Raw genomic sequence first — 15,828 nt, forward strand, 5'->3', positions numbered from 1 at the left:
ACTCTTTACGTCTGTCTTCCTAACTCTCTAGCTCCACTTCCACATTTCTGCACCTCCATCTCTTCAACATTTTTGTCTTGTGCATCTCTCTCTGCCCTCCCTTCCTCTATTGTTCCAATCCAGCACCATACCCAAGTTTGTGACCATATTTGTTTTTAATCTCACTGTGACTTTGGGTCTCCTCTCTCAGCACTTTCAGAACATGCGTCTATCCCTGGCTGACTCCCCATTCCTTCCATCTGCTGCTATCCCATTTTCACAAAACCACCAGCCCCAGACAGGATCTAACATATAAAGGAGGATCAATAAATATTTGTTTGTTGTCAATTAATTTACAATGACCCATCCTGTAGGGGATCTTTCTTTTCTCTGCCCCATCATGCTCTGTTTCCTTAATCCCTTTTTCCTCCTTGAAGTTCCTTCAAAACTCTTCATTTTCTCAGAAGCGTGGGCCAAGACTCATTAAATTAAATGCTTAGTGAAACAAGACAGAAGTACACAAAAGGCTGACCAACACACACAAGAGAAATGCAAACCAGGAAGGAGTCCATATGGTCTATGCTGCTTTGTATTATTTCATAATGGCATTCCCAACATCCAGCCCAGTGACTGGCATATAATAGGGGATCAGTATGTCTTTGCATTGGGTAAATTGATTAATTCATTTAACGGAAACAGACTTATTCATATGTACCATAGAGTTTCAACATCAACAAGAACTTGGAGCACCTTGATATTAAACTCAATGTCTTCCTCCAAAATTACACTCACTCAACATTCCCATTCTCATCAATGCTATATGTCATATTTCATGGATCTAGGACAACATCATTCATAAGATGCACCATTGTCTTACGTTGTACATCCTGACTGGCACCTAGCCAAGAGCAATAATAGTAAGACACCATTGATTGCAAAACACCTTAATTTTAGGCATGTTAAATGTGAAAAAAATACACATCCTAGAGTCAATTTGAGATACCTCTATAAATCTAGAATTGAGATATTTATTCTCAAATTTGGTTGTCAAAAGTAATAACTCTGTAACTTTATATATAAAGTATCAAATTATTGTTAGCATCACATGAAATAAATTCTAATGAACATTAGGTTCACAGCAATAAGAAGGGAAATAAAACTAGCAATAGCTTACAGGTGACTTCTCGAACAGTGACGGGTTCACTAGTGAGGTCGTGCAGGACAGCCTGGACTGTGACTGCATATTCCGTGTTGGGAACAAGGTCAGTCAGCTGCATGTCATTCACTGTTGGCCCCAAACGCATCTGCACATGGATATGCAGAGCAGAAATAAGATGTTCAAATCAAACTTTTCCATTTATCTTTGGGATAGTCAGTTGAAGTCTATTTGTACTAGATTATAATACAGCTTGTACTTTTCATTTATAAGATTACATTTTCTTTTCCACGATAATTTTTTCCTTTTTTTTTTTTTTTTTTTTTTGAGACAGAGTCTCGCTCTGTCACCCAGGCTGGAGTGCAATGGCTCACTCTCAGCTCACTGCAACCTCCACCTCCCGGGTTCAAGCAATTCTCCTGTCTCAGCCTCCTGAGTAGCTGGGACTACAGGTGCATGGCACCACACCCGACTAATTTTTGTATTTTTAGTAGAGATGCTGTTTCACCATATTAGTCAGGCTAGTCTCAAATTCCTGACCTCAGGTGATCTGCCCGCCTCAGCCTCCCAAAGTGCTGAGATTATAGGCGTCAGTCACTGTGGTCAGTCCACACCAATGTTTTCTAAAATGTGTTGCAGACCACAAACCTACTTTTCTATTTTTCCATTTTGTATGTAAAGTTATAAATGAGTTCATGAGTAACTGCAGTATAATAGGCACTATAAAGCTATAAAGTCTTGGGAAGACCCAATGTTAAAGAAATAAACATCTTTCACCTCTTTGGGTGTTGTTGGCTCTGTGTCCTTAACAGGTTTGTATGACAAGATGTAGCCAGTAGCTCCTCCCACAGGCTGCCACTGCACATGCATGGTGGTAGGGCCAATGTCATAAATATTCAGGCTGACTACAGGCACTGGCACTTCCAAAACAGAAAAGCAGACCATCAGTCTAGTTCCTTTCATTCCACTCATTTTTAACCATTGTTTCCTACACACTTATTGATATTTGTATATACTAGACAGTGGGTTACTGTGACAAATCAACAAGAGTTAATATAATCCTTCCCATTGCCCAAAAAAAAATCGAACTTGCACTGCTCATTGCACTTCATATTCAAGACTACATGTTCCACTATTTTATAGAGGAAAAATGTTAAAGTTCAGGTTTCAAAAAACATTCCAGTGAGTCTATACAATGGATACCAACTTCCCGATACATTACTCTCCTTTTCTGGAACATCACTAAGTTGACTATTTCTATTCTTCAATCACAGAACTTTATATATATGTAATCAACACTATTTTTTATATTTCTTCAAAAAATAAGTTTCAAATAAGAACACTATACATTAATAACTGGAACACCAGGGATTTATAGGCTTCTTGAAGATAAACCCATGAAGCAGAGAAAAAAGTTTACAATCTCCCTATAACACTCATATTGCTTCCAATTATTTTTATTCAAAGATTGAGTTCAAAGTTTTAAGAAATTATCATATTAATCCTGCCAGTTATTCATTATTTCTCACCTCCTATAGTCTAATATAAAGGGATATAAGAGAAGAGATAAGGATCTAAAACTTGAGCAGTACATAAAGTCACTTCTTGCTCTAGAGAGTGATGCTTACTCCTTCTTCTTAAAAATGAGATCACTTGGACTCGGGAAGGGGAACATCACACACTGGGGCCTATCAGGGGGAGGGGGGAGGAGGGAGGGATTGCATTGGGGAGTTATACATGATATAAACGTTATGCACATGTACCCTAGAACTTAAAGTATAATAAAAAAATAAATAAAATAAAATAAAATAAAATAAATGGCTTTCCTTCTTCCCACTAGAGCCCAACCAAGAAGCAAGAAGAAGGAAAGAATATTTTCATACGCCTCTGGAAGCATTACCAGGAATAGGAGCAAGGAACATCTACCCCAAAAGTGCTACTCAAAGCCAAAGCCCTTAGAGTTTCTCTAGCAAAGACCAGATGCCAGAAAGAAAAGAGATCTCACTGGCAGCAGGGAGCTCTGGCCATTAGCAAAAGTGAAATCGGTATCGCTGTACAGCTCTTCTTCCTGATCTTAGGCCCACTCCCCACATGGTATCCTTCCTCATATCTTAATCCTGATGTGCTTTATTCCTCAATAAAATGTCATCACATAACAACTGAGTAAAATGTAAAATTATCCCCCTGAAAGGTATATTTGCATTTTAGGAGATTTTCTTGAAAGCAAAAGTCTAAAGACTCTGAAAAGTGAATAACTCCATTAAAGGTTGTTTTCCCTCTAGATTATTATGGCAGTGACCCCCTATTCCACAGTGGGGCTCCACAATGGCAGGACCAGCCAGTAGGAGTAGAAAACCACTGAGCATTTTCTGGGCACCTGCACAAAGATGGCACTCAGTAAATATTTATAGAATGAATGTTGAATAAATAAATTATTTGGAAGGTAGGCAAAAACGGGCCATCATGCTTTATCTTGGGAAAGAAAGTAATGAGAAACAATTTTCTAATCTGACTTACAGGTTTTTTCTGTCCCCTTCAGAGGCTCACTATATTCATCTTCTACCACAGAATACACATTGACAACATACTCAGTTTCAGGCTTCAGATCTTTCAGCACTGTGCTAGTTTCCATTCGACTCACATAAAACTAGGGGGAAAAATTAAACAGAGCAAAAACGTAGGTATAATCAGTTCCCTTTTTCCTACAATACTTACAAAGTAGTTAACTGCAATGAGCTTAGAAACTATATTTTAATTAGGCCATTGTCTTTTGTATTTGGAAACTATCAGATTACAATGAGATTTTGGACAAGTCATATAAATTTTCTCCCAGCTGTTCTTTATTTGTAAAATGAATGGGTAAAAATAGATCATCTTTAATGTTCCTTGCCAACTCTCTGATTCTACTACAAATTCATAAATAAATCAAGCATCTTCTAATTAAATTTTAATGAAAAAAACATAGTGATATTCTACAGTTCTTAAAAACCATAAGAATTTAAGCAAAGCTCTTTCCCTTTAATTAAAGCCAGATGGAAGTGCCTGTCTAGCAAAGTCAAGAATAGAAAGCACTATTCTTGACTCATTTCTGGCCCCTCTTCATCCCTCTTGCCCCTCACCTAACATTATTCTCAGAGCCCTAATGAGGAGGACCCAATCTCAACATAAGGAAGAAGCTGTAGGTGTTCCTACTCACTTCTTGACGTTTCCCTCCAGAAACTGGATAGTATTCCACCTTGTATCGATCCACACTGTCAGAAGGTGGTGTCCAGTTCACTCTAAAAGAACGATGGGTTCGCTCAGAAATAACTAAGTTAGAAGGTGCTTCCAAATCACCTACACATGGAAATAAAGGGTATACACTTTTCTCATTATTGTAGAACGGTGACAACATTTGAAATTACATTGAAACAATATTACGCTCCATATTCTAAGCTTTCACACACTTCTTTTCACATACTAAGTAGCTACAATAAATCCGTATTAGAGGCTCATCACCTGTAAGACCTCTATGAATACGTAACTAAAAGGTTTTTTAGCCTTAGAAGATTAAAACATGAGTTCGTTGTCTTTCCTTAAAACCTGATCTTCCTCTTTCTTACAAACTTTACCAATTTACAGGTCACTGAGACTGAAGACCCGATATGGTTTGGCTGTGTCCCCACTTGAATCTCATCTTGAATTGTAGCTCCCATAAGTCCCAAGTGTTGTGGGAGGGACCCAGAGGGAGATAATTGGATCATGGGGGTGGTTTCCCCATACTGCTCTAGTGGTAGTGAATGTCTCACGAGGTCGAATGCTTTTATAAGGGATTTCCTCTTTCCCTTAGCTCTCATTCTCTCTCTTGCCTGCCACCATGTAAGACCTCCCATGTTCTTCTTCCATGACTGTGAAGCCTCCCCAGCCACATGGAACTGTGAGTCAATCAAATCTCTTTCCTTTATAAATTACCCAGTCTTGGATACGTCTTTATTAGCAGCATGAGAACAGACTAATACAAGACCTCTGAATCACCTTTTGATAGTTTCTCCTCTCTCTATCCTTGTATATATAATCAGTAAATAAGAATTTAGGTCCTGGCAATTTAGCTTCTCCATTGTCCCTATCACTATTGGCACCACACAACTTCCCTGCCCTCATTATCATTTTGTTTCTATATACTCATGTCTTCTCTCCTTAACTAAAGGTTATGCTCTGTGAGGACAGAATTAATTTTTCATTCATTCTATTCTCTAACAGGATCTAGTTGTATAATAAAGGAAACTGACAACTGTATCACTAGAGAGAATGCAAACAAACGGGTGTCTTTCAATCTGGGAATATCCTATCACCTGTGATTGTACTCCCTGTGGGTGGACATAGGTGAAATGACTAATACATAACAGTATCTTGAATAAATGCTGATGAAAATAGAAATATTAAGCTCAATATGTCTAACAGGAAAATGGCCCAAATAAAAGTTAAAAGAGAAAGGGATTAATTCAATAACTCCATAAGCATGGCAAATCATTCTCATATAAACTCTTTCTACTTTTTGTGCAAGCCAAAATTGGGGAAAGCCTTTCCATTCTTAGTATCTTAACTTTTATTGTACTTGGGTAAGAGTCAAACCTACAAAATTATCAAGCAATTTTACTGTCTGGGAAACTAGAATGAATGCAACTATTACATAGTTCATTTAAAAAAAAAAAAAGCAAAACAGATAAAGGATGTTTTCATCCCCACTCAAAGTTCTGTCCAATGGAATAAAACTACAACTCTCTCAGCCAGTCAAGAGCCAGAAGCCTACAAATTCTGGCTGCCAGGCTGGTCTATTTCTCCAGGGAAAAGGTCAATCTGTTGTTCAAAATTCAAAAAAGAAAATCTGCAAAAGTTAGGAGAAAGAAACCCAAGAGGGAACATTCAAATAAACATACCCCTAGCACCCAGAGCAAGTGAACCATTTCTATCACGTTATTTCTTAAACTTATTCCAACTTTTCCAAAACCAAATTAAATTAATGAAGGACAATTTTACCATAATCTACATGTACTTAAATAAAATTTTTATTACATAAGAGCCATAATTTTTATCAGTAATTTTCAAAAAACCTTTAAATTTGGTGATTACCACATTTGTCCCATGATTTACACAGAGAGTAATCATTATGCATCATCCTTTGTCAGTATAAATCCAGCTCTATAATTTTATCTCAATATCCTAATTCCTTGGCTATATCTACTTTTTTAAATACCTCTAAAAACATCTTTAAACATTTGACCCAGACTAAGTAATTTTTCTCCAGATCTCAGTTTCTTCACTGGTAAAAAGAGGCTACATAATTTCTAAATGTCTAAACTGTAAAATTGTAGCTTCTCTTTATATTTAGGGATTATAAGTGTAAAGTTTCAAATCTGATCATCTATAATTGAAGCAAAGCAAATCAGATATAAAGACTGCTCTTTTATTTCTGCTCACATTAGGAAATCAAAAAAAGGTACCAAAACTGAGGAAAACAAGAGTCTGGGAACAACCATCTAATAGCAACGTAGCAACTAAATGGAGTGAAGATGCTTTACAAAACAACAGGTATATACCAGAAAAGAAAGCATCTCTCTTTCCATCTCTTCCTACCCCCTTCTAATTTATATATATATGTTGTGTGGGGGAGGGTACAGGTATGCAGGATATAAACTAAATATATCCTCAAATAAACTAGAAGTCATTGAGGTGCCATTATGAGAAACAAATCAGGGAAAAAAATCTGGGACTAAAGCAGTGATTCTCAACTGGGAACAGTTTTTTTCTGCAGCAGACATTTGGCAACAACTGAAGATCTTTATAGTTGCCACAATTTAGGGGATGCTACTGACATCCAACCGACAGAGGCCCTTCACACTGCTAAACATTTTATAATGCACAAAATAGTTCCCTCCCCTTCACCCAAAAGAATAATTATCTGGCCCAAAATATCAGCAGTGCTGAGGGCGAGAAACTCTGTGCTAAACTTACCTGGACCTTTGACACTGTTACACAAATTGATGGTGAGATCATCCACTATCCTGGAGAGTGACTCAAAATCTGCCACATTGTATGCATGGGTATCATCAGGATCAGTTGCAATCATCTTTAATTCGACTTCATCAGCATTTTTAATACCTTCAAAAATGGATATATACAAATTAAAAGCACTTCTCAGAAAAAAATTAACGGAACAAAGCAAATGATTTATGGCTTTCTTAATTCATGGCTTCTTTCGGTCAACTATGAAGGTTTAATAATTAGTTAACTAAAACATACATATTATTTTTCTCAGTAATAAAACAGAAACAAAGGATAATACAAACTGAAAGCTCTTTTAAATTGGCTTCTTCCAGATGCATCTAACACCAATTTCCCACCAAAAAGTGTCTCTTCAGTGTTTTTTCTGGAATGTAAAATAATGGATATCAAAAATAAACATGGTTCTGTGGAAAACCAAGTAGGAGTTTTTCTGAATCCTATTAATAGCACATTTTTCTTCCTGATCTATTAATTTTCTTTTAAGAAACCATGTGGTTTTGGCCCAATATAAGGAGAAAAAAAAATGAATTAACTTCCTGGAACAATATTTTGATAAATTATGTGATAGAAAAAAATGTTTTTCTTTTCATGCTTCAGATAAAACTTTTAACTACGAAAAATACCCTCAGCACATTTGTAACCCCAGGGGCATCACTGTCCTTTCCAGTGCATACCAATAGCAAACAGCTCCACTCCCTCATCCTTGAGTTTCTTTGAAGGTGCCTCAACATCATCTTGTGATTTTCCATCAGTAATGAGCACACCAATTTTTCGAGCTCGAGGTCTCATGCCAGCTTGGGTCCTGAAGCTCTGTTGGCGAATGAAATTCAAAGCCATGCCTAGTGGGAATTTTAAAAGAGAATCAGTCACATCACCATTCAGCCACAAACCTTGACCAGAAGCATGAGCTGAAAGAGTGTCAGACAGGCCTGACTCACCTGTGAGAGTATTGCCTCCTTTGTATGGTAAGTTTGCCACAGCTTGCAACAAGCTCTTCTTGTCTCTGTGAGCATTTAACTGCCACTCTGTTCTGGGATCCCCACTATACTGAGCAAGAGCTAAAATGACACCACTGGCATTAGTGCATATGAAAGAGCAAGATAAAAATGTCTAAATGGCTCCAATGTCGTCAGAACCTACCAATTTGTACTCTTTTGGGGCCAATGTCAAAGACTTCCACAATACGAGAAATGAAGCTCCTCACGGTTCTAAAATTTGCCCGGCCGATGCTCCATGATCCATCCACCAGCAACACAATGTCTGCCTCAGCTCTGGTGAGACACTCCATCCCTGACATGGCAATCATGAGACAAGACAGTAAGAAGCAAATTGTTGGCGAGGGTACTTCCTTGTCACACCTCTGCCACTCTCTGGATCCTCAGTGTTGCCTGTCTCAGTACTATAGTCTAGCTCAGTGATGTGGAGTACGAGAGTCTGAAAATATGTCCATCTGATTTATTAACCTCAATTAACAGTCTTAAGAATCAGCAGTTCCTCCAAAGATTATTTCAGTGGCCAATCTTTCCTTTACCTTTGACTTGATTTCCTGCCCTGTTTCATAGAACCTGGAGATTTGAATTAAGCCATTGTTGAAAATTTGATAGGCTCACAAACTCAAAAGCTGAAATAAATAAATGGGAATGCATAGCTGTCTAACTATTAAGTACTAATAACTTTAATAAAATTTTAATGTGGTCAAACCATTAGATGTTGCATTCTTCTGCAATATTTAATGGTCATAGCAGACAAGAATGAGATGGACTGATAAAACATGTAAACTAAAAAAAGGTTTTTGTGAGCCAAAAATTAGTTTTCCAAATAGGTAAGCTGTTAGGTAACTACCACATGTATATGAAGGATTAGACACATAACTTTTAAAATTATACCTTTTTGAAGTAGAGATATATTTTTTAAACCCTGATATATTATTATTCAGCTATTAATCATTTAAATTTATGATCTACTATGAATAAAAATCAGGTAAATATAGATGGTGAAGTTTGCACATTTAAAGAATCAAGAAAGAAGGAAGACAATTTAGAAAAGTATGCAAACAAATATACAAATTGAGAGCTATAGAGACAAGCACAAACACTGATACAAAGGAAAAGCTTGGGAAAGAGAAAATAATCCCAACATCCTCAGTGTACAAGCTACAAAATAAAAATATAAGTCAGTTAATATCATCATAAGAGAAACAATAAAACATTAATGCAAAATAGCAATAATTGGCACTTGATTTTATCCACATCCATTTTTTTAATGTTCTTCTTTCTAAAAGCTTATATTACCACTATAAATTTTCCAATTTATTACAAGGTTAGCATTTGGTCTTTATATTACAAAAGAAATCATTGGAAAAAAATTAAATAATGCTCATCACACTATAAAATACAAATGTGTCACTCATATATTATATACTATATCAGGATTAAGGATTCCCAAATACTATCCCAAGGAAATAAGCCCTTACAAGCCCGCTCCTGCTCTGCCCAGATCTACTCATTTTTAGCAATAATGAAAAATATCAGAAGTAAACTCTGTCCAACACCTCCCTCTCTAAGAATGTTAAAAACTAGCTTTATGTTCATAAAGGCTGTAATTGTGGCAGGGACAGAAAATCTAAGGGGCTTATGTTACCATTTTGCTTCCCAAGTCATAGTTGCCCACCTACTTATGTAACCTAACACTGCTTACCTAGCCCAAATAAATCATTTCTGCAATGACTTTTACAAAAGAAAACTGCATCTTAGTCACTAAAAATAGAAAAAGGTACAATATCTACATTTAGTAAAAACTTGTCTTTAAATAATAGAGCTTAATTATGCAATAATGCATAATTTTAAATTTGATATTTAAATGCATTAATAAATTTAATGTGTATTTTAAATTATGCACTATTACATAATATAAAATTACTACATTAATAATGACATTACTAATATAATTAATACATTAATAATTACATATATTACTCTTAAAAATAGATTTATATAATAATTTAAGTATGAAATAATGTAATGCTGATAAAAGAAGTATAAAAAAATACTGTCAAAAAGCATGCTTGAGTGGATGTTTGAAGAAGTTTTTTTGCTAAGTATGTAAATTATTGAAATAAATTTTAGTGTAAAATTTGTGTTGCTGTTTTCCATTGTATGATACCTTAACACTCCACATTTGAAATAGTTTCCTAATGTTGCTTTCCTGGAGGAATGTAACTCAATTTCTTACCAGAAGACAAAATTGGCATTACAGTTGTGTCGGAAAGGGTTGTCATTTCTTGTCCAACAAGTGGTGAGCTTTCTCCTCCATCAAACATTCCAAAAACATTTACTTTATAGGTGGTACCAGCCCTAAAATGTTAAAGTATATAGCCTGTGAGAACCATAGGCTCAAGTGGTAGCACTTTTGTTTTGCTTTGTTAAAGACATTCATCTTGATTTATAAGCTTTCACTATGAAGAGTTTATAGTGTACAACATTATAAGAGAAGAAAAATAATTTCCGCCACTTTCTCACTTAGCTTATCCTGTGAGGCAGGTGTCAAGAGAAACTAGACAGCAAGCATTCCAGAGAACACTAGGAATTCACAGCACTGGTTTCTGTCTTGCCTTTCTAGCAGATGCAGAGTCTCTACCCTGCCTTTCAGCATGTCAGGAAAGGGTCAGACTCTTCATTCTTACTGTTTCTAAGCAATGGGCTTTAAGAAAATAATTGAAGTGCTGTACCTTGCAAGGTAACATAAGACAACGCCTCACACAATGCCTGACACATAGGAAGCTCAATACATTTTATCCTCCCTACTCCAGTAAAAGCAAATCACGAGCATTTTATACAGATTTCAATAGTCTTGAATGAATGATTGAAAAACAAACTTTCCAAAAGACTACACACAGTAGTTCATCCTTTTTACTGTAATGAATGTAGGGTGCTGTTCAAACTGAAACTTCCTTGTTTTTCACTGCACATCCTGGAGCTGGACCTTTCACGAGCCCAGCCTTGCCCTCTCCTGCCAGCTAGCACCCACGAGGTCCTGCCTTCTTTCTCCTGTATGGCATACTGGAGGGGGATTCACACTCAAAATTTCAGCATGAGTCCCTCAAACCTTGCCAAAAGGTACAGCAACCCCCACACTTCCACATGGCTACAATTTCGGTGACATTGTGTAATAAGAATGTTAATTTTTTAAAAGCAGGGTGTTATTGAAAACACCAATTCTGACCACTTAATAACAAACAAAAATTATTAAACATTATAAAAAAATCCTGCTCAGGCCTAAATTCTGTTGCTGACCCCTGGATCCTAACTTCAACTCCAGCAGCACCAAGCATAAGAAAACAGCTTTAGCTGATTTTAAATACTTTGCTGGCAAACAGACATATAAGTGATATTTGTGTAAAGCCTACTAATTTACATAAGCTATTCAACCTTTTAAACACATTAATTTCATCCTTTGAGACAAACGTAGTTAATTCCTACCTAAGTTCCTCCAAAACAACTGTGTTGTCATAGGGTCCAACCACTAACTCCCCCAGTCTTCGGTCATCCCCCGTAGGGTGGAATGTGACCTTATAACCCTTCACTTCCCCAGGGGCAGGCTCCCAAGTCACTCGGAAGCTTGACATGGTTGGGTCAGATGTTTTGAGGTTTCTGGGAGACTTAAATCGAGAAGCTGTAAAGACAAAAATATTTTTAAAATAATATCTATAAGACTAGGCTTTGGGGTTTCTTTTTTATTAGCCCCACAAAAATGCATATCCATAAAAAGGGTTTAAGTCTGGTAGCACAAAATAGCACGTTCCATAGAAGTCCTGATAACAGAATGCTAGCTAAATAGAAGTGTAAATAATTCCCACAATTCAGATTAGATTTGCATGATAACATTAATATGTAGAATCATTTTACCAGGAACTAGATTGGTAAAAATAATATGTTAATTAGACATTGTCTAATAATTATAATTTAACTTATTACAGAATCAGTTTTAAACATTTACAAATGAAGTGGACACACCAAAGTCATCTTTTAAAACATTACCTTCTCTCCCCCTCAAAACATAACTATTATTTCGTACCTGTTGTTCCTGATCCTTGCCTAAGCTTTCCTTCTCCCGTCTTGTAAATCGGAAGAACTGTGATGTCATATGTGGTCTGTGGCTGAAGTCGCTTTAACACTGTTGAAGTGACTGTGGGGGGCACCTTAGCAACCATTTGCCTCCCTCCCCCATGGGGGCGATAGACAACACGGTAGTTGACGACTTTCCCTGGAGCTGGTTTCCACGTAACTTTCATTGTGCTTTCTGTTTCTTCATCTACTTTCAGGGTTTTGGAATCTTGAGATACTGTGAGATAAAAGGAAGATTAAACTGTATACCATGTTGAAAAAAAATGTATGTTCACCTCTTCATTTATGTGAAAAGAAACTCTCTGTGGCTTCTTAAATATGTACACTGTTCCATTGCTTAGCACTGTAATCTCTCATAAATTCATGATGGCGTGTGAGCCTAATCTCATTGAGAGCTCAGCAAGATGTTTTCGTTTTATCTAGCTAATACTAAAAAATGGAAGTTCATATTGCAGAGATTTCCTATTTGCCTTCTAGAGACTTTAGTAAAGAAAACATCCATTTCCGGAGATAAGGTTTTAGAATTTTTATTATATTTCCATCTGTAAAGAATTTATCCAGTAATAATGCTGTGGAGAATACTAAAAATTATGAATTCAGGGTTGGACATTTTACTTGGACTTTTTCAGAAAAAGTTGCAATCCATAAATGACTAGCCAGAGTGACTGTAGTTAACACCATTCTTATGATTGCCATGCACATCTCAGACTATGAGCACAAAAGAATAGGAAACTAACACTTCAAAATATCTCAGGGGCTCTAAAGATAAACTGGTATATGCTGAGTATTTCAGAAAGCACTATCTGTAAATAGTGTTTGCCTAATATGTAATAATATGTAATTATTTATTAAATTCTCTTTTACTAATGTTTCACAATTATTAATAACTCTATATGAAACAAGTAACCAACATCCACAAATAACCTACAACATCCTATTTTTATACATAATTAGAGTTCATAAGCAGGACCATTTTATTCAGTTCAATAAACAATGTTCAAAAGAACATCAACATGTTCTACAGAAAAAGATTAAGCTAAACAAAATTCAAAATCAGCAAAGAATCTTCCTGATTGTAAGAAAAAATTGGCCGGGCGCGGTGGCTCAAGCCTGTAATCCCAGCACTTTGGGAGGCCGAGACGGGCGGATCACGAGGTCAGGAGATCGAGACCATCCTGGCTAACACAGTGAAACCCTGTCTCTACTAAAAATACAAAAACTAGCCGGGCGAGGTGGCGGGCGCCTGTAGTCCCAGCTACTCGGGAGCTGAGGCAGGAGAATGGCGTAAACCCGGGAGGCGGAGCTTGCAGTGAGCTGAGATCCGCCACTGCACTCCAGTCCGGGCGACAGAGCGAGACTCCGCCTCAAAAAAAAAAAAAAAAAAAAAAAAAGAAAAAATTTCACGTTCAAGTGGTCAAGAGCCATTTGAACAACTAAGAAGCCTGAAAAAAAAAAAAAAAACTAAGAAAAATAAAACACAATAATTTTCAGACACAATATCAGTTGGCACAGGACACTCATCCCTAAGAGAGATAAGGAACAAAGGGTAAGAGGTTCTGTGATTGCCCAGCTATTGCCTGGAATTTCCAGTCCCCAGTGAAAGAAAGGGGAATCCAGATGGAGCCTGGTGGCCTCCCTTAATTGTCAAGATGTTGTTGCAAGTATGGAGAGCCCAAAGCAAGCAGAACTTGAAGAATAGAGTACTGTGAATGAGAGAGTGCCACAGAGAAAATACTTGAGTCTTCAACCTAAGATAATCAGTGCATATGAGTGAGAAAAACCACCCACAACTAGGGAAAAAACCACCCCAAAGGAGCCCAGGGAACAATTTCTTGAGCTCACACAGGGTTAGAAATGTTTCCCCTACCCAGAAGAGAAAGCTTCACAACTCTAGGGACAACATGTAGGTATTTAATAGGTGGTTGTCTCAATAATGGGGCAAAATTAGTCCTAAACTAAAACAGTTTAAAAGCAAGTGTCAGATCAAACTATTTCCAAGTAACTTAACTGTATTCCAGAATAAAACTTAAGAATATTTATAAGAACATAAAAATATCTAGCACCCAAGCAAATAAAATTCACAAAATCTGACATCTAATAAAAGTTACAAAGCACGCCAAAAAGGAAAAACTTATGACCTGTATCATGGATTGAAGGTCTCCCACCACTAAATTCACATGTTGAAGTCTTAACCTTCAATGTGATGACATTTAAACATGAGGCCTTTGTGGAGGCAATTTGGGTTTAATAAGGCCATCAGAGTGAGGCCTTAATCTGATCGGCTTGGTGACTTTAAAAGAAAAAAAATGAGACACCAAAGAGTTCTGTCTCTCTCTTTCCACATTCACAGCCTGATAAAAGGCCATATGAGGACATAAAGAAAGGTAACCACCCACCTGGAAGAGAGCCCTCACCAGAAATCAAACCCTGCCAGACCTTAATCTTGAACTTTCCAGCCTCCAAAACTCTGAGAAAATAACTTTCTGTTGTTAAAGTCACTCAGTCAATAGTAATACCTTTTGTTATCGCAGTCCAAACTAAGACAACACATAATAAGAAGAAAAATCAATCAATAGAAGCAGAACTAGAAATGACATATATTACAGAATTTAAAAGGACGTTAAAAGTTATTATAACTATATTTCATATATAATAATGGTAGAAGAAAGATTAAGCATTTTAACTAGAGATATAGAACATATAAAAAAGACTCAAACATTTCTAGAGATAAAAATAATATCTGCCGGGCGCGGTGGCTCAAGCCTGTAATCCCAGCACTTTGGGAGGCCGAGACGGGCGGATCACGAGGTCAGGAGATCGAGACCATCCTGGCTAATATGGTGAAACCCCGTCTCTACTAAAAAATACAAAAAACTAGCCAGACGAGGTGGCGGTCGCCTGTAGTCCCAGCTACCCGGAAGGCTGAGGCAGGAGAATGGCGTAAACCCGGGAGGCGGAGCTTGCAGTGAGCTGAGATCCGGCCACTGCACTCCAGCCTGGGCGACAGAGCCGGACTCCGTCTCAAAAAAAAAAAGAAAATAATAATAATAATAATATCTAAAATGAAAAACACACAAGATAATATTTACAGCAGATTAGAAAATATAAAAAATGAATAGTGAACTTGATGGCATGATAATAGAACATGAAACACAAGGAAAGAAAAACAATTTTTTAATGAACAGAGCATCGGTGAACTGTGTGATAACTTCAAGCAGACTAATATATGTGTAGTTAATTGGAGTTCCCGAATAAACTGGGGATGTAATAAATAAAATATTTGAAAAACTAATGGGATGGACTTGTTCAAATTTTATAAAAACCATAAACTCATACATCCTAGAAGTTTAGTGAACCCTAAACACAAGAAACATAAAGAAACTATACCAAGACACATCATAATTAAATTGCTTAAAAATCAGTAATAAAAATCTTTAAAGAAGCCATATTTTTTTAAAAACACATAACATGTATAGAGGACAAAGATAAAAATGATAAAGTAGGTAAATTCAATATATGGTTATGATG

At 36.7% G+C, this 15,828-nt stretch overlaps 1 protein-coding gene across 6 annotated transcripts in view; it reads right to left on the reverse strand.

Annotated features, from left to right (window-relative positions):
* COL12A1 (collagen type XII alpha 1 chain) overlaps window positions 1-15,828 on the reverse strand; it is a 137,328-nt gene that overhangs the window by 60,941 nt on the left and 60,559 nt on the right. For 4 of the 6 annotated variants that reach the window (XM_033217686.1, XM_033217684.1, XM_033217685.1 and 1 more), the window contains 11 exons: window positions 12,251-12,517; window positions 11,656-11,848; window positions 10,409-10,530; window positions 8,318-8,467; window positions 8,116-8,235; window positions 7,852-8,016; window positions 7,127-7,273; window positions 4,332-4,471; window positions 3,653-3,782; window positions 1,913-2,055; window positions 1,154-1,283 (listed from right to left, as the gene is read on the reverse strand). In XM_033217686.1, coding sequence (XP_033073577.1) covers window positions 1,154-1,283; window positions 1,913-2,055; window positions 3,653-3,782; window positions 4,332-4,471; window positions 7,127-7,273; window positions 7,852-8,016; window positions 8,116-8,235; window positions 8,318-8,467; window positions 10,409-10,530; window positions 11,656-11,848; window positions 12,251-12,517 — 1,707 coding nt within the window. The remainder of the gene's footprint in view (window positions 1-1,153; window positions 1,284-1,912; window positions 2,056-3,652; window positions 3,783-4,331; window positions 4,472-7,126; window positions 7,274-7,851; window positions 8,017-8,115; window positions 8,236-8,317; window positions 8,468-10,408; window positions 10,531-11,655; window positions 11,849-12,250; window positions 12,518-15,828) is intronic. The other 2 variants (XM_033217688.1, XM_033217687.1) reach the window with 1 other exon arrangement.

The sequence above is a fragment of the Trachypithecus francoisi genome, unplaced genomic scaffold (genome assembly GCF_009764315.1).
Source record: "Trachypithecus francoisi isolate TF-2019V2 unplaced genomic scaffold, Tfra_2.0 Lachesis_group10, whole genome shotgun sequence".
Taxonomy (NCBI): Eukaryota; Metazoa; Chordata; class Mammalia; order Primates; family Cercopithecidae; genus Trachypithecus; species Trachypithecus francoisi.